The 20,207-nt window shown below is 33.7% G+C and overlaps 1 protein-coding gene across 12 annotated transcripts in view; it reads left to right on the forward strand.

Annotated features, from left to right (window-relative positions):
* Positions 1–20,207, forward strand: part of LOC123673523 (obscurin) — a 124,529-nt gene that overhangs the window by 603 nt on the left and 103,719 nt on the right. For 11 of the 12 annotated variants that reach the window (XM_045608047.1, XM_045608052.1, XM_045608048.1 and 8 more), the window contains exons 2-5: positions 14,974–15,016; positions 18,294–18,412; positions 19,080–19,223; positions 20,014–20,136. In XM_045608047.1, the coding sequence (XP_045464003.1) occupies positions 14,987–15,016; positions 18,294–18,412; positions 19,080–19,223; positions 20,014–20,136 (416 nt within the window). In that variant the 5' untranslated portion in view covers positions 14,974–14,986. Of the gene's footprint in view, positions 1–14,973; positions 15,017–16,121; positions 16,238–18,293; positions 18,413–19,079; positions 19,224–20,013; positions 20,137–20,207 lie in introns of all 12 variants that reach the window. The other variant, XM_045608049.1, reaches the window with a different exon arrangement.

The raw sequence follows: 20,207 nt of genomic DNA on the forward strand, positions 1-20,207 counted from the left end.
ATGTCAGATACGATCGTAGTACTTAAAATATTATTTTCTTTCGCAAAATTCTTCACCTTATAGATACGAATTTTTGAATGTTATAGATTAATAAGAATTTTGAAAAATTTGAGAAAAGCACTAGTTTGATGTTTTTGAGTACTCATTCATTCAAGCGTTTATGGCGTCCTTGGAGACCACAGAACCATATTAACTTATATTTGAGGTATGATTTATTATGTCATTGGTTGGTTCATCTAGGTAAGGCGTTTCGATGGTATGAAACTCTTGAATTTTTTTAACACTCGAGTGGTTATTCAACATAAACAAACAAAATTTCCATCTAGCGGAAATATTGATTATTTTTTTTTATTCTTCTGGCCAATAAGAAATTTTTAATGAACCTTGAAATTGTTCTTTCACATCCTCACTTGAAATTTAAACTCGGTCGTAGTTACCTATCTGTTGTCACGAAAATATTAGTTCAGTTTTCTTCTTCGATATTCTGCTTGACTTTTGCTTCTTATGAAGCAACCAAAACGAAATTTTGCAAGATTTTTATTTCAACTCCATCGAATCTGGTGCCATTGAAATGTTGATAGATATTTTTCTTGGTTCTGATTACTTGATTAAATTAAATTGGGCATGAATCCTTTAATTTTACATATAAATGCAATGGGTTATTTTAATGAAATGGTAGATTTGAAGTTATCGGGAAAACTAAATATAAAACTACCTTATTAACCCCCAAGTCGGATTTTGCAGTCGAAAATTCAATATAGGTACATCTTTTCCTCATCCCCTGAGCTACCTACTTTCTTTGATGATTTGATATGTTTTACGCGATATCCAGACGATGTTTGAGGGGGGAGGGGCATAGAAAGTCACGGCTCATATAGGTTAGCAAAATAGCGGAAATTTTTGTAGTGCGAAATCTCATCTTTTTAACGCCATATATGGCGTTGCGGGTTGCACTATATAGTGCAACTCGATCGGACTATCTATTGGACAAATAATGAATTCCTTTTTACTACACCTATTAAATTAAGACATATGATCGAATATTAAAAATTTAATAACAAATTCTAGTCTCGTATTTTTTTGACTATCGTATCTTTGTATAATATTTTCAACATTAAGACTGCTGCAAATGGTTCTATGTATATGCATTAATGCCAATACATTCAACCTGTCTTCAACCATTCTAGTTCATATCCAATCTTTCACCCTCGTGAGTGCCTACGCATATTTTTCGATTTTTCAGGATACATTTTTAGATTTATAAGGTCCGCGAGGGAGGGGCCATGACCCCCATGCCCATTGTGATAAAAGAGTAACTGCAATCAGACCATTATTCTTTTATTAATTATAAACCCTTCGTTTGGTGGTTCCTAACGCATTTATGTTCGTGGTCAACGATCGTAGACCATAATAATTTGTCATTAAATTACATATTGATTCAAATATTCACCGGGTTCATTTTTGTTCATGTCTCTGCTTCAATGTTAAATCTTTTTTTTTCTTTTTTTTTATCAAAATTCACAAAAATCGCACTGTGAAGAAGAAAAACCTAAATAATCACTTTTTTCACACATTTATTGACTTCTCGTCAATTTTGGGCAACATCATAAAAAAACAATTACCAATATTTAAAAAAAAATGAATATTATGATTTATGGACATAACAAATGAAAAAATATATTTTGCTCAATTAATAAAAAGTCATCGTGTGCATGGAAATTCCACTTGAAAATTGCGATATTTTCAACCATTCAAACAGTCAATACAAGTAACGACAACATGTTCTTTGCATGCGCGTTTTCTGCATTTCACGTAGACTTTTCTTGATGATTTGTTGCGGCTTTGAAGACATATATGACATCGTCCGACAACATTTTCTTGCCTTGGCAGATCAGGTGGGGGGTAATGTCGCATCAAGCCAAAAAAAGTACGTGCTTGTTCATCGCAATTGTTTATTGTTGCCTTTTTTCTCCAGTTAGTTTCTTAATCTTTTTCTATATAAGAGCACCCACTTTCATTATGATCACCTTCACATAGTAAAAAAAACATTCACTTCCATCTTCATCTTCTTGTTCGACTTCTTCTGAATTCATATTTTTTTCCACTAAGTTTTTATTCTCGTCCACTTTATTTCATCTTCTTTAATTTCATCGAATAAACTTTCTTCGCAATTTGAAATTTCATCGAAACATCTTAGCCAAACCCCCGGATCTATGCTCGTTTCTATATGCCTTTTCTTAGGGTCAGACATAATATTTTGTTCCTGAAACATGAATATTCATGAAATAATAATATCATAAGAATACATAAATAAACCAAAATTTTGCAAATCATGAAATGAACTCGATTATATTCATTATATTTTTTTCATTCGCTCATGAAAAATATCGTCATTCTACGTTATAGATTATTTTTAAAGAAACTATGTGCAAACCACACAAAAATCGGTTGTATCTAAGAGGAAAAATCTATAGTTTCATTTTGAACTAAGTAGTCACGTGGTGGTATTCATTCTTGATATGAAAATGATTCTCAAACAAAAAAGTATGCTTAGAAACGAGCCTAAATACACTTGTCAGTTCATGGTCAGTAAATATTCATGGTCGTGTTTTGTTACACTAAAAATGTAAGCAGAAAGTTAAGACTTGGTACTAAGGTAATAAATTACAACAAAACGTAAACATTTTACACTTCCGCTCGTTTGATTTTCGACCAGACTATAATCGTCTTTGAATAGAATGAAAATCTCGATCCTTCAATAGATACTTGTTCCATCGGTCCACACAGACCAGTGTGAATTACCTGCAATAGAGAATAAGATCTCTGATCCTCATACTTAAAAGGTAATTTTGCATGTCTGAAAAAATTTTTTCTGGACAATTACTTTGTTTTATGTGTAAACATTACACTGAATTTTGATTTGTATATTCAAATGTGCTAATCTTCGGTGCCATATTTCATTCGATACTGTTAAGTGTAAACTTGCTTGTGATGATCGTACTACAGTATTTTCACTTTTCACATTTTAATGGGGAACGCCATAATAACTTGTAAACATTGTGGGTAGAATTGGCAATGGCAACTACTTCACCGTTATTATCGGTAATCCTATACCTAAATTTCATTGCAGAAATCAATTCAGTTTCCATTTTTGATCATTTGACCCATCGATAATAAATTAGTAGTTACTATAGGTATATACAGGGTCTTTCACGAGGAACCTCACCCATATTTATACGGGAAACTACTGAACGTATTTTCATGATATTCAGCACAGCAGTGAAATAAGTATTTCACGATGCTGATGAAATCTAAAATATTTTCAAGGCATGAGCACCTCCGGTTTTTCCGGAAATGACGTCAACTTCCGTTTTTCAAATTAGAACCCCATTTTTTATGGCAGATATTGAATCTACGTTAAAAAATAATGTGAGTGTATGCATCACACCCTTGTCCTAAAATGGATATTTTCTGAGTTATTCACAAAAAACTGTTTTTCGTCTTGAATTTTCAGCTATTTCTTTTCCCTTCACGCCAAAAAGATGAAATTTTCAGGAACTGTTATTTGAACCATGCTGTAGATTTTTCACCCCTTCTTGAAACCGACTTCAAGTTACTATTAACAGAACCATGGCAAACTCACGCAGTTATAACTAGAGTAGATGCTCAAAGTTTTGACCGTTAATTTCTAGACATTTATTTATACGTCTCAGGAATGCTTCGTGCGTTGCTCTTCTTATTTCATCGGGAGGAAGAGATCTGCAAAAGTGTTTAAAAACCAAATTGATTTTCAAAACTATGAATCTAAAAATCTAAACAAACCTGAACGCATTTCTGACTCGTTCTATGCAGTCCTCTTTATCAGTCAGGGGAGTTGAGTAGACAATATTTTTTATCCTACCTCAAACATAATAGTCTAAAGGAGTTAAATCGGGAGAACGTGGTGGCCAAAGATGTGGACCATTGTTCGCCAACCATCGATCTTCAAATAGCCTGTAGAGGATATTTGACACATTGAGTGAATTGTGTGGAGGCGCGCCATCTTGTTGATACCATAAGTCATTATGGTTCTGTACTAGCGGCTCAATTATTTGAGTCAATATGTCAGAATATCTATCTCCTAAGGGAGAACATTCTTTAAATAATGCAAACATGTGTAGTGTTCTATCTTACCAGTTAAAGTCCCATCATAAATGTGAACATCGAGAATTGCATTATTTTTGATGGCGCAAAAAACATTGAAACTCCAGGTCTCTTGGAAGTTCCATTGTCTGAAGTGGTGGTTGTTCTCTTCATCCCAATAATGACTGTTATGCCTATTGAAAGAACCATTCTTTGTGAATTTAGATTCATCTGTCCAAATTATACAGTCCAAAAAGTTTTCATTCTTTTGAAATCGAATCATCATAGCTTCGCAAAACTCTGTTCTCCTGACGAAATCAGTTTCCTTCAAATGCTGTACCCTATTGAATTTATATGGGTGCATTTTATGTTTTTTTAATATTCTCCAAACACTCGATTGAGATAATCCCAGATCAATCTCGGCATCTTTGAGAGAATTTTGAGGATTCACACGAAAATATGCAAGAACTGTAATTTCGTTGTTCTCATCTTCTACTACACTTTTTTCTCTGTGTATAGTTTTCTTAACGAAAGATCCGACATTTCTCAAGTTTGTCATGGTTCTGTTAATGGTATCTCTCGTTGGTCTGGTGCTGAATTTCATGAAAATACGTTCAGTAGTTTCCCGTATAAATATGGGTGAGGTTCCTCGTGAAAGACCCTGTATAAAGCCTTTCTTATCATTATCATGCTCTTTTCCATTATCGATACTTTTAATTTCAATATTTCCTGAGCCTTAAACTGGTAATCGAGTCTGGTCTGCTACCTTGGTAGATTTGGCTTCCGTATCTCTTGAAAATCCTTCATCCTTTCTTTTTGACAAGTAATAAGATGACCCGCTCCTGAATCGATGTACCAATCGCGATTGGTAAATTCTCCATTGCCGGAAGATCCACACTGTCAGTAGATCCACATTGCCAGTAAATTCACATTGCCGGTAAATACACATTGCACCTAGATTCTCTTTGCCCAAAGATCCACATTACGAGTGAATTAACATTGCTCAAAGGTCTCAGTTCTCTAGACTGGTTAAATTGGTACACGAAAAATTGTACACCCTGTATACATTGTATTTATTTGCATATTATGAATAGGAAGACTAATCTGAAGCGATGATCCCAATTTGAATTTATTTAACGAAAAACAAAATAATATGGTGCTGAGCATATGCCAAACTTTATTCCGGTAATTCCGATATAAATCTTGAAGAAAATGTTCATGAAACCATTTTTTCAACCTATTTTTCTGTTAATAGACATTTCTACTATTGAATTTCCCTAATACTGATAGATAGATAGATTTAATTAAGGAGGTTTCGTTTCACTGCGACCTAATGGTCTATTGTGCCCCCATCAGAGCTATTCTGTCCATAGCGTGATCTACAGCTCGCCTTCCAGTTCCAGAGTTCTGATGAACTCCAATATCTGGGATGGCTTCAAGGAGGCTAATTCCTCACTTCTATAAGTTGCGTGTCCAAAACAGGTTTTGCGTTGGTTAGCGATGGCGAGGCATTCCGTCACCAGGCGATCCGGAGTTTCTTCCTTCACCCCACAGAATCTGCACTCGTCGTTTTCTGTTAGACCCATTCTCATGAAGTGTTTCCTAAGGTGGCAATTCCCTGTGAGGAATACAGTGAGGAGGTGTAGCATATTCTTACTAAGATCCTGATACTTCTTGGATCTTGTAGAGTCAAAGTTTCGAAGAAACTTTTTGGAATGATCCAAACCAGGAAGATTCCGCCAGAGTTTTTCTCTTTCGGTTACCTCCTTTTCCTGAAACTCTTTCTTGTGGGTACATACAATAATACTGATTAATGAATGAATAAAATTAATTTATATGTATTATTATTAATTCATAATAATTAATTAATGGACTGAATTAGGTGTGAATAAAGTAATGTATGACTTTTTGAATGAAATTCTACAACTCTCAAGGCCAAGTTCGATATTTCTTACAAGGATATACAAATAATAAATTTGGGGAGTGTGAAAATTTTTTTTAGTGCATTTGATGAATCAGGCATTCAAAAATTAATCTTGGAAATTAAAATCTGAAAGAATTTTCATATTGAACACACAAAAACCAATGTGATCAATTGTATCAACATTATCTCTGTGGAGCCCGCAGAAATCTATTTATTCTCACCCTTGACTTCTTCAGAATTTGTTTTGACCATGATTTTAGTGATTAGGGATATGTTTGTCTGCTTGTATTCATTCAGGGAGATATTTTTCATATAATTCATCAATGGTGTAGAGTATTACTTCCACTTGCCTACTTCACTTTTGAAAGTAAATTCAATTTCTCATAGAAAAAAATAACAATCAATTCTTTAATGAATTTACAGCAGAATGGTATTGGCATCCTTCCGCAATTTTTGCTTTGGCAACCGATCAAGTCGATGATATTTAATGCAGATTGACTGACCCACTCTTTATTTAGATCAATTAATTCACTATACTTATTAGTATTTTGGTACTTTGATTCATTCAAGCGTCATATTTTTCAAAATTATTTTATTGACATTGAAATATTTCCAATTGCTTTTAGTGATCAGAGCTTATGGAATTTAAGGCAATTATGTGAATTTTATAATATGAAGAACTTTCCTAAATACTTCGCAAAAATTCTCTTTATTGATTTCCGAAAAAATTAATAGGGAAATATGTTTTCTCAGCAAGCGAATTACGCTAATGAAATTAATTGTTAGATACTTACAGGATCGATTTTGATGAAACCAATTATCGGTTTATCATATTCAATAACTAATAAAAATATTATTTCAATGAACTGATAAATAGATCTACTTAAACCAAAGATATACTTCTATTGAACTTTATTTGGAACAGTTGAAGAATTTCTATTGAAACTTCACACTTAATTTCATATTCACACAGAATTTTCTGTGATATAAATTATTCCTTTACTTATTGCTACGAGAACTTCTGCAGCATTCTGCACAACTGACATTATATTTTACCAAATACAAATTTAGGGTTGACATGTTATAATGTAGTTATCTTTTAGAAAAGCATATAAAAATGAACCAATGGTTGCGACTATGCTTCCTCGTCCTTCACTCCTTGAAAGTTCTCCGCTGTTTTTAATCCTGAACGCTATCTCAACCCTTAATAGCGATACCAAAACCGTCAAAGACTATCTCGTTGATTTTTAGGAAAGATATATCTATTATGATGTACTTCGTTTTCTTTTAGAAACGCATATAAAAAATTCTGTACGCTTTTTATGGTTCTGATGATATGTTTTGCTTGAAATTTTAAAATAATTCAAGAATTCTTTCAATTACCACGTCAATATTTTTATGAATACTCTCATCAGGGGACGATTCTGAGGCTAGCATCACAAGATCATTCACAGACGTAATAATTTTACTTTCTATTGCTTTGGTAATTCATTCGCGTGAAGTACAAAAGAAACAAAAAAATTGAGCCTTGAGGGACCCCAAATTCGATAAGTCCTAATCTCGATATATGCTCACCAACTCTTATATGTATACTCATTTCTATAATACGAGGGCGGTTTGATAAGTCAGTGACTTTTTGAAAAATTTTTTTTGAAGCCTATAAACCTGTCACAATCTCTAACAAGACAAACAAGAATGGTTCAAAGCATGTGAAACAGCCCGGCACTCGAATGTAAATAGTGAAAATCAGAGTTATCTGGTGAAAGTTCGACCTTTAATGGCGGACAGGGCTCCAACCAATCAAAACGCTGACGAGCCGAGTCGTCACTGTAGTATATACAGTCACTGTAGAGATTTCGTACTACAAAAGCTTTTCTGACTGTTTCGTGGACAATTAACTCAGTTAAGTTTGATCGCGTGTCAAAGATGGACAATACCAAAGGGAAAATATAATGTATTTTAGTGTTTTTCTTTGATAAAGGCCAACTGCAAGCCAGGCGGTTGAAAATGTGAATACTGTTCATGGTCCTGATAGTGTAACAGCCAATCACACGCAATTCTGGTTTCGTCGATTCCGTTCCGGTAATTTCGATGTCACACTGGAAGGCCAATTGTCGAAAATTTCGATAAAATTCATGTACATTTGTCAAGTCAAGTTTAGCCCTATTTCGATTGCACAAAAAAAAAACGATTGTAACCATTCGCATAAGGCTGATCTCAAGAAGATGCTCGATATATGGGTACCACACGAGTAAACGCAAAAAACCTCATGAACCGAATTTCCATCTGCGAATCGCTGCTGAATTGCAACAAAATCGACCTATTTTTTGAAGCGGTTGGTGACTGGTGATGAAAAGTGGATATCACTTACGACAACGTCAAGCGAAAACGGTTGTGGTCGAAACGCGATGAGCCGTTAGAAACGGTGGCCTTGCTAAGATTGACGGCCTGGAAGGTTTTGCTGTGTGCTTGGTGGGATTGGCAGGGAATTATATTACTGTCAACAAATGGAAGCAATCGCCAAGAAGTGGCCAGCTTTGGTCCTTACGAAAGGAATTAACTATGTTCAGGACAACGTCAGGCCACACACGTCGATAGTAACTTGCCAAAACTCCAGGGGGCTTGGTTGGGAGGTTCTTATGCATCCAACTTATGATTCGGGCCTAACACCAAGTGATTACCATCTGTTCTGATCCATGGCGAACAATTTTGTTGGAGAAAAATTCACTTCAACAGAGGCTTGTGAAAATTGACTGTCTCAATCTTTTACCAATAGGGACGAGGTCTTGTATGAGAAAGGTATAATGATATAACCTTCAAAATGGCAACAAGTTATCGAACAAAACAGTACATATTTAACCTAAATCGGATCATTCTGACTATGATAATTAAAGCCTTGTTTTCCATGAAAAATAATGAATTTATTTTTACTACACCTTATACTTTTACAACGTTGATATAGTATTCAAACAAAGATTTGCTCATAACTTACAGATAGATGCACACATGATCTACCATCATTTTACACCAGGTACAATTGTGGGTCGCTTTACAACGATTTGTTGTAATATGCAGCAATTGTTTCATTAACATATCATATTGCACAACCTTTTGAGACCTTCTGAATTTTTCTGGTTTCTTTTTCGACTCATTTTGTAAATAACCGAAAAAATTCTAAGCTCATCAGCCAATTCAGAAAGTTCAGAAAGTACGAAGAGTTATCGTTTTGATGATTTTTCATATTAAATTTGTCTGTATTCTTTCTTGTTATTTTTCAATGAATTACATTCTTATTCTGTTCTTTGAATTTCTACATATTGAATTTTTGTTGATCCAGCTTGAAATAACACCCCTGAATTTTTTCGTCCTAGGCGATCTAATGAAATGCTAGAATATCCACGTTCTTTTGAATCCACCCATGCTTGTATCTGTCTACGCCAATGGCGACTATATGTATTATTTATCAAGAAATACTATTCTTCCCTGTGGAATTTCATGATTGGATAGTTTTAAAGAAAACACCAAAAAAATTTTTTTTGAGTCATCTTCTAGGGGCTTAGAAATTTTAATGCACAATTACGAGAGAACATAATATGTTCTAGTATTACACATATAATAAATATAGGTGGTTGATGCCAATTCAACAAAATTTGTTAACTAAGTAATTTTCTGATTTGATAAACATCTTCTATATTCGCCAACTCTAAGTTATTTGTGTATATGTTGAAAGTTGAAAATATATTCAAGGAATTTTTTCGAGAGCAAAGACCTCATTTTTCTTCGTGATGTGAAAACATGCAGCTTAATTACTTGTTGGAAAATCAAAAGAAATAATTGATATAAAGTAAACTCGTTTCGATGTCCACAGTTGATTTATGATCTACGTATTTCGAAAGATATATGTGAGCATATCATATTGATTGCTTTTATGGATACCTAATCATAATGTAGGGTATTTCCTATTTGACACAGGGTGATTAAAAAATCCAGGTCATAACTTTATGCAGTGCTAGTTTTAGTTAAAAAAAGAACAGATAATAAAATTAACGGGAGATTTTCAGCACGGCATTTCCAAACTAATAGAAGATATTCAACGAAGGGAATGAGTTTAACTATCCTCTCCTTGAAAGATCTTCCAGTTGGCTCATTGCAAAGCATAGCCTTGCAAGTTAACTTATTACTTACAGACTCTTGATTTGTTGTTTTCATTCATTTTATTATTGCTGTATTGATGAAAAATTTCCAAATTATTGAACGTTTGAAAGATAATTAACAAAATGAACAATACTAAGCAATAGTTTCAGTAGAAGGATCTAGGTACTATGCTGGACATAATGCGACTTTATCTTGTTATTGAACATAATCTTATGAATGACAAATCCATTGTAACCATTATTCAAGGCTATTTGATCAGACAACCAAATTTATTTCTTTTACTTCCATACCTTTGAAGCTACAGAACATATCTGTTCCAATGAAGAAAGGATGAGGAAAACACTGGCATAAGGCCAGGAGCTTTCTAGCGCTCGAAAGCTCTTAACTATTGAGAAAAAATGAATGTGTTTCAAATATCCGCTCTCTCTTTCTCTCTCTACATTCACAAAGTTGAATGAATGAACTTTGACCTGAATCTTAGCTAAGTGAGCAGGATAGTAGCAGTGGTTTACTTGAATCTATTCACAAGTCTTATTGTGATATTGCCTCTAAGGAGATTTAATGATTGAAATCACGGTTGTTTATGGAAATGGTTTAAGTTAATCATGGTCCAGTGAACGTGACCTCTAAGAAGGAAAGTTCATATTCATCTCATCTTCCACTTTCCCCACATGTTTCGTTGAATGTACTAATATTCGTTTATGTCTCCTCTTATAGGAAGAAGGTGGAATAATTTAAATCCTTTAGGGTCAGTTGCACCATTTGCCTAAACATTGATTAGAAATTTAAACGTTGATTACTCTATGATTTCTCAAGAGAAATCAGAAATTAATGTTTGAATTTTAAACAATGTTTAGGTAAATGCTGCAACTGGCCCTAAGCCTAACGTTCCGCGTGATCATTGCTGAAGAAATTCGTATGGCTGGGAACGAATTCGATTTGGTGGTTGGATCTGGCAAGAGTGTGATCAGTACTGAAGTGAGGTTATTAGTTTTCGATTTTTTGGAGGGTGGATTCGGAGTAAAAATTAGAATATTATTATAATTTGTTTTTTATTATTATTTCAACATAATACAGAATTGAATGAGATACGCGGTTATAGAGAAAGAAGACTTTAAAAATAGAAATTATAAGAAGAAAGAAAATAAACAAAATTCGAGCTATAAATGAAAAAAAGAAAAGAACTCACTTTCACAATCCCACAGCATTCTGTGAGGCCCACAAGTCGAATTTGTTCTTGAAACTGTTCACACTAGGCCCACAAACTATCTTAGTCTGCAATCTATTCCAAACCTCGAATATTCTGTTGGAAATGAAGTACTGCTTAGTGGTGGTGAAGAATCTCTCACGTGAGTGTTTGGACGTATGTCCTCTAAGGTTATTAGAATTGAGAACAAAAAGATGACTCAGGTCACAACCGAAGTAGCTATGTAGCGATCTATGAGTTATTATGAGATCGCCCCTCAACGGGAACCTGGTTATATTCATGAGAGCCAATTTACTTGTGGCCCCTCGCTGAACTGATTCTAAAATATAAGCATCCCTGATGAGCCAGGGATACCAGACCGGTTCTGTGAACTCCTGCGAACTGGGCGGAAGTACATCTTTTATAATTGCGCTGCAGTCAAAGGATCGCAATCAGCGACACTTTTTAATTCTTAACGGAAGCAGCCAGTCATTCCACCAACTCACAAGGGAGTTGATATTCTCCTGTAGGATAGAAGTTGGATAGTTGAACAGCTTCGAACAGTTCGCGTATGAACAACACTGAGAACTCACAGACACCAATAGATCCGAAATATAAATGAGGAACAGAATGGGTTCTAGAAATGAACCTTGAGTCACGCCACTAACATCTCTCATGATAGATCTAGTAGAGCCCACTTCGACCTAAAACTTGTGTATCTATTATACGACTTAATATTTAGTCTTTGAACACATTTTCAATATGAAGGGATCAGTTGAAATCAACATAAATTAAAATTAAAATATGTTAATTGAAATTAACATAAAATTTGTTGGAGGTTTTCTAGGGAATTACCCTATCAAAAATGTGTAGTTCTGGGAGATTGACCGATGTTTCACCCTTGTGGAATCACATAGCTGTAGATTTTTCTGCCATATTGGCGAGGATCATGCTTGGTGTTGTTGTTGAATCAGAGCTAATGCCTCTGATATTTTATAGAAGGCTTCTCTAAAAGATTTTTCGGAATATATTACTGTATATCATCATTTGCACATTGTAGTACTTCAATTTCTGAGATGTTTGAAAAGGAGGTAAGGCCTTGATCAAAAAAATTAACGTTTCAATATTTTATTGAATTAATCGTAAGAAATTGTTATTATATCTCTCATTTCAATCTGTTCGTTGTCACGTTAATATTGGGTATTTTTTTATTAATAATATTTTTGCAATTTCTTAGGTTCTGATGATATGATCAACCTGATATTTTGTGTGAACCTTGAAATTTTTATGAGCTACATACATTTTGATTATCTACATTCAAAATCTCAACTTTGTCGTGGTCACGAAAATATTGGGTAATTTTTGAGCGCTCGTTCTCCAAACCGATCATTCTATCATTTCGCCCCAATGTCTGTAATTTTCGAATTTCAAATGGACATAATTCGACTAATCTGAACGATTCGAAATTTTGTTTTCGTGTTAATTAATTCAATAACTGCATACCTATTCAACTGAGATGAAAATTGGCATTTGGAAGTGAAATATTAATTTCAAGCATTGTGCGAAATTTCATATTGATCACGTAACCAAAAACCATTAAAATTCAAAAAGAGTACTGGAACAGAAATACCCAATATTTTCATGATAAGATTGGGGTTGTGCGTTTATTAGGATTTAGAATTTCAAGATCCGTACAGGGTGTTTCAAGTAAGCGGGTCACTGGATTTTGTGACTTATCCTTACTGCAATATTGAGAAGTGACCTATCACAATAATTGTATTTTTCATGGACTATCCAAATATGTTATAGGAAAAACTATCGAACCATGATATGGAAAGTTATTGAGGAAAAACTGTTTTCTCAAAAAAACAAATTTTTTATATTTAACTGGTTTTCAGAATAAGAAGGTCTAGAGGCAATTTTTCACCAATTGTTTCTTCATTTAAGCTCCGGTTTTCTCAAAAACAAATTCTTTCCTTGCAAAATATACTTCATAATATTTTCCCATATTGTCTGAATGCTCAATCGATTCTTAATCCGAATATGTAAATAAAGTGGTAGTTTCATATTTATTTCAAGTTATTCCATTCAAAATCAACCTGAGGAAATTCAGATTTCATATTCGGAAAATATATCCATGTTGTCTGTGGTTCAATAAATATTAAATTGTCAAATCTTGAAATTTTCAATCTCGATTATAATAAGAGCTGAAATATAAATCCTGAATTTTCATTCAAAGCTGTCAATATATTTGCTCTTCAAGAAAGATGTGATATTTTGAAAATATGTATACCTATATCAAAAACAATAAAAATGTTGTTTTGACAAGGCAGGACCATTTATAATACTGCATCCAGATCGACAAAATATTCTGCATAGAACGTTTTTTCATGAACTTTATGAGCAATGGAGAAATACAGGAACGGTATAGAACCGTAGAAACATGGATATATTTGCCGAATATGGAATCCGAATGGTTGATTTTGGATGGAATAGCTTGAAATAAATATAAAACTACCACTATATTTACACATTCGGATCCAGAATCGATTTAGCATTAAGAAAATATAAAAAAATATTGTGAAGTATATTTTGCGAGAAAAAATATTATGTTTTCTAGAAAAACGGAAGTTCAAATGAAGAAACAATTGGTGAGAAATTGCCTCTAGACCTTTTTATATTGAAATCCAGTCAAATTTGCAAAAAAATCATCTTTTTTGAAAAAATGGTTTTTCATCAATAACTTTCCATGCCTTGGTTCGATAGTTTTTCCAATAACATATTTGGATAGCCCATGAAAAATACTATCATATTGATTGGTCGATTTTCAATATTTCTCAAAGGATAAGCCACAAAATCCAGTGACCCGCTTACGTGAAACACCCTGTACAAAACAGTTCCCACTATGTGGAGATTCTGCAGGTGTATATAAAATATCAATTTTAAGATTTCTCCAAAATTTCGTGTTGATCGAACTATAATGAACAGGAAATTCAATATTGAATATCAGTGAATCCATATCCTTTATAAAACTTATCTGATGAAAATACATTGGTGAATTTTATCAGATACCTAATATCTTGGAAATCCTTGAAAAACGTCAACTGATATTACTTTTCAGTTGAAGTTTGAAATTTTTTTTTTTTTTCATTTAAATGCAATAATTCATCTCTATCGAATCTATAGTTTAGAAATGATCAAAAATACAACTTTATTCTAGGAACCCAGAATCGGATTTTGCCCATTAACGAAATCGTAACCTACCCCGAAAATTTGAAGACTCTAGGTCTTTCCGTTCAAGATTCACCTTGTTTACGGAAGAATTTGAGAACGGATTCGTCATCAGTGATATACATCGTTTGATACAATTCTAGGCATAACATTCGAATATTATAGATATTGTGATGGAATGGTAGAGCTCTCAATACAATATTCAATATTATAAAATAGCGAAAATATAAAATACTGTTATTCAGGATCATGATTATTATAATATTCAATACAAAAAAGCGAATTTGTCCACAGTTCACACGATTATGAATTGTTGATTTTAATATTTATTGTCGTAATTTTTTTTTTTTCACAGATACAACCAAAGAATGGCGACGACAAAATCGTCTATGAAAGAAGTACGTATCAATGATATTATTAGAGAGAACAACTTCGTTCAAAGGCTTCTCAATAAAAATTTCACACTCAAAATTTGTTGAAAAAACTTGAATGATCAATTCGGTATGTGATACATTCTCTACAGAATTTAAAATGTCACAATATTGATGAATTAAGAGTAATGACGTCACCGTCATTCTTTTTAAATGGAACACCCCCATTTTGTCTCAATTTTCCGATTACTCTAGCTGAGCTGATTCCGAAAATGTATCACATGTTGATTCCAATCAGTACAGGGTGGACAAAAATACATTAGTTTTGTGTGTGCTCATAAAGTAACGCGTAACATTTTTTATTAGTTAAATTAACAATATTATCAAAAATACTTATTGTCTAGCGGCCAATGGTTTGAATGTAACACCCTGTAGTTTGTTACATTTTTAGATCAATAAAAATGAGCTGTTTCCAAACATGTTTGGTACTTGTGTTCTAGCAGACAGAATATGAAAGAAATTATTTCTTATCAATTTAAAAAAAAACACAAAGTCGTCTAGTTTTTCGTGAAATGTCATTATTTGTTTAGTAATTTATTGGTGTTCAATGACACTTTAGTACTACAATATTTTTGGTATTCGTGAATGTTTTAATTATAAAATGGGAATCAACATGTGATACATTTTTGGAATCAGCTCATCTAGGGTAATCAGAAAATTGAGACAAAATGGGGGTATTCCATTTAAAAGTAATTCACCCTGTATATGGAATTATTTTTTTAAAATACGGAAAATTGAAATGAAAAATCGACGTGTTTTAGGATTGTTTCTTGAAATGATCTGTCTAGCTAAAAATTAATTTGTTCCATACTTTACTTATACAGTGTATAGGTACTGCTAACCAAACATTTCTGTCAAAGGTCGATTTCCTAGAATCTATAGAATCTATTCTGAATTCTGTTGGGATCTGATGATTTGTGACGGAAGACGAATAAATGCATCTAAAGTCCCCGTAAATGGTATGAATTAGGTACTAATGGACATTAATCTGAAACCAATATTTTTATTGAGAAGCCCTTGTATTTTGTCTTTGATTGTATTATTCTTTTTAATTAATCTTGTTTTGTTATAGATACATTAGAACACGATACACGAAAATTCACATGTCCACACATAAAACGCAAACAAAAATAAGGACGAAAAGGATTTGCGATAAGATTGGCAATGATATTCACTCTGCGTCGACCTGTAGGTTTATTGATGTTGTACTCGCTTGAACTTTGCTTCCAAAATTATGGTATAAGTAGAGAACTTGATTCGCTTTTGCTCGTTATCATTATGAAACAGGTATAATATAATGAAACTATCAAGGCAGCTATATTTTAAATGAGAATTATACTTAGTTATAGTTATACATATAACATAAATGGGTTCAAATTGAAAGGAGTATCTTCAAGTTTTTACAAAAGGTAAAAAAAATAGCAACTCAATATTATTCAAAAAGGCGTTACCTATGTATCTGTTTCAATAGTATTCTATGTAAAAATGAGATCAGATATATAATGTATCCAAATGAAGAAAAATCCATTCTGAAACTAATTCTTCATGGAATCATGAAATTTAAAAATCAATTCAACTATTTAGTTATAATGATAATAACTTGTAGGAGGTTATAATTTTCTTATTATTCTCTTCTTGATCTCTACTATGGAATTCTATTGTACATATTCCAAAAAGACAAGTTCCTGCGAAGAAACATTGTTTCAACTAAGTAGAGCGCTGCCAAAGATTCTAGCCAACTGTAATGCTTGATCTGCAGTGATTAAATAAAACTAGTGTGATAAATTACAAACAAGACACAAGTCACTGCAGTAATATATCATTATTAATTGAGTTAATTATTATGTTACTGCCACTTGTGAATTTGAAAAATAGACTTCCTGCTTTTAATTTCATTTTCATGACAAATGAAATTTATTCATATATTTATATATTCATATATTTATTCAACATTACTGAAAACTCTCTCAAAATCTCAAACTATATATATTCCGGATAACTACTCAATTTTTCATTCCATTCATTCAATGTGTTATAGCTCTTTTCACCTAGGTGAAAAGAGAATTTCAGATAAACTTATTAATTTTCTTCCAAATAATGGATGCTCATGCATGATTCCATTTTGAGTTCACGTATTCTTTGTAATTGACAATTAATAAAAATGGCCAAGGAAACAATAAATTACAAGGATCAGGAAAGACAGAATGTATACGATATTGACTTTTGATTTGTTGAACTTTGAAACCAGATTACAGACAGCTGCGTCTGTTACGACTATGGTGTCGGATATTTTTTATTCTTGGTTTCGACGTAACGGGAATTTTTTTAAGATACATGAGAAGTGGTGAAAAAGTGGACAATACTTGGAGGAAAAGAACAAACAAACGTAGTCAACAACAGAAGCCAGCCGCTCATTTGTGGTATGGGTAGGCAGACCTAATAGATTTTTGGGAAACAACCAATGATACCACTTAGGCAGCTTTATCTACCTGCGTGACATACGAGTTCAGGAACAACAACATGCATGTTCAGAAAACAAATAAAAAATATCGGACATCCATTAAGGAGAAATGCTAACCTTCTTCTTGAGGGATTTATTTTTTGAATAACGATATTCTTTTACGCATGTTGTTGTTCCTGAACTCGGATATCACACAAGTAGCTATAGCTACCCACGAGGTGACACAATGATCAACACCGGCAGGCAGACTCAATGGTCTACCTACCGATGCCACAAACGAGCGCCAGGCTTCTGTTTTTGACTCCGTTTGTTTGTTGTTTTCCTCCAAATGTTGTTCATCCTATCTCTAATTTTTGTGCTGGTGAGAGCCAATAGAATGAAGCACTCCTCCTTGATACCTTTTTTATTTGTTTGGAATAATAATACTTTATATTATGTGCTCGTGACAATCTCTCTGGAGAGACCAATAGCCGTACTGAATGAACTATTGTCACTGTTTACTCTATTTTCATTTCTTTTCATACCCTTCTATATTATGTTGATGTTTCAGTACCTGGATATCATGGATTATTCAAAAAACCGAATAAATTCCAAATTAAATTTTCTTAGATAATGCTTAGCAAATAAATTAGTGTGTTGTTGAGCTTCTCACTTGAATGCTTCCATCACGATTTTAATTAACACTTTCAAATAGCTGAATTCTTATTATATTATAGAGCCATTTTGCTGTAATGAAAAAACCGTAATTATAACAATTAATCAAAAACATTTTTCTTCAATTAGGTGGGAGGAGAATTACTGGTGGCATGGCAAAAGTATACTGCAATCGATGACGAGGAATTAACCCTGAAGGCTGGAGATGTTGTTGAACTTATAGAAACTAATGATCCTCAAGCAAAAAAGTAAGATTATTTTTTTTTCTTTTGAAAATGAGACTAACAAAACCGACATTTTACTAATCCAATTAATGCCCATAAAATTTTTGATAACTCTAATAAATTGATCGATCAAGAACAATGAAAGAATATATTGGAGTTGCTAGTGTTATGTTATGTTTACAAAATCTATATTAACTTATAATATATGTTGATTGTTATAAATAGATGAAGAAATATAAAAAAACACAGAGTATCTTGGTGCGTCATGATTTCTTCGGGTATCTACCTATTTAATTTCCTGTACTCCTAAGAGAAAGTTAATGTGTAACGACAAAAATAATATCATCAAACATAAATTATAAATTAAAAAGAATATGGGTATTTGAAAATGTAGTGAATTCATTTCACAATGGATTGAATAATCGAGTGGGTCACTTAGTTTCAATTTGTGGTTGAATGTGTATGTGGAATCATGTCCACTTGAGAAATACTGAAAGAAAATTATAATGAGGCTTACTCTAGGGCATATTTTTTTTGCCCCATTTGGAAATCTTTTTTTGGGAAAGGATGAAAAAAATTATTTATATTCAGAAGAGTCATTTAAATATAAGTCTACAATACATAATTACAAAATAAATATTCAACATTCGAAAACAGTCCACCGATTTGTATTTATTTCTTTATTCATCAGAAAACTCAAATTGGACCCCGAATTGGAAGTCGGATCCACCGATACCTTGGATGCATCTTCAGCTCGACATAAGCTCTCAGTGAGACCAAGAAGAAAGCATACTAGCTCTAGATATTCCCCAACAAGACTGAATGTGAACGCAAGGTGAGTGATTATTTCGATATTACATGGTTTTTTGATCATTGATTCAGTATCAAAAAGAATTCTTAGTGAATGATTTTTGGCGAGTCTTTCTCGAGCCAGATGTCGTTGGTTTGCCTTCTCTCTGGGGATTGCGGTGTTTCGTCCTGAGATCGCTGGTGGACTCTTTAGTTAGGCAATCCAGCGATCTCTGCCTAAGACACCCTCTCGCGCCATCGCGAAGAGGTGACTCTGCTGCAATGCGAAGACACCCATAAATCTGCCGGGGCTGCAGTAGAGTGTGGCGCGTCATCCATAACACTACCTCTCGGGCAGACAGAGTCACTACACACTCCCCTGCCAGCACCGACTATCCACCAGAGGAGGAGGTGTGCAGGTTTACTTAGGGGGGAGAGAGCGCAAGCAAGTTGTGAGGGTGGAAATGCAAGGCTCAGCGTGCTATCGGCTTGTGTCCGATCAACACGCTGGGAGCCATGACGTTGAGCGGGCAGTGAGTGGCCTCAGCACTCCAACGTGATGGCAATTATCCGCCCCACATCGGGGTCACCTTGGCGAGTTTTTCTCAAGCCAGCTCTTTTCGATGAGATGAATTGACCTAAAAACTTTATATAATACTGAAGAATATATTAGGATTTGTCTCCTAGACTTCTTGTTATCAGCATTTTTGGATAAGGGAGCTAGCCGTGGCTCAACCTCTATTCCAGGATGGGTGTTTTCAAAATATTATATTTTTTATCATATAGATATGATATTTCTTCACCTTCAGAAAATCTTGACAGCTCCTATTTTTTAGGTGGCTTGTAAGAGAAGTAAGTGGAAACCGAAGAGAAGGATGGGTTCCTTGCCAAGTCCTGCAGACAATAGACGATCCAGTTCCAGGAACTGGACTGCCAGGGGATGCTGCTTTCAGAAGACAGTAAGTTGATGATATAACTCTTTTATGAAAGTTCCTGATTTGATAACTGTTTAGTGGACTTCTTGAAAAAA

Source organism: Harmonia axyridis, chromosome 2 (assembly GCF_914767665.1).
Source record: "Harmonia axyridis chromosome 2, icHarAxyr1.1, whole genome shotgun sequence".
Classification (NCBI taxonomy): domain Eukaryota; kingdom Metazoa; phylum Arthropoda; class Insecta; order Coleoptera; family Coccinellidae; genus Harmonia; species Harmonia axyridis.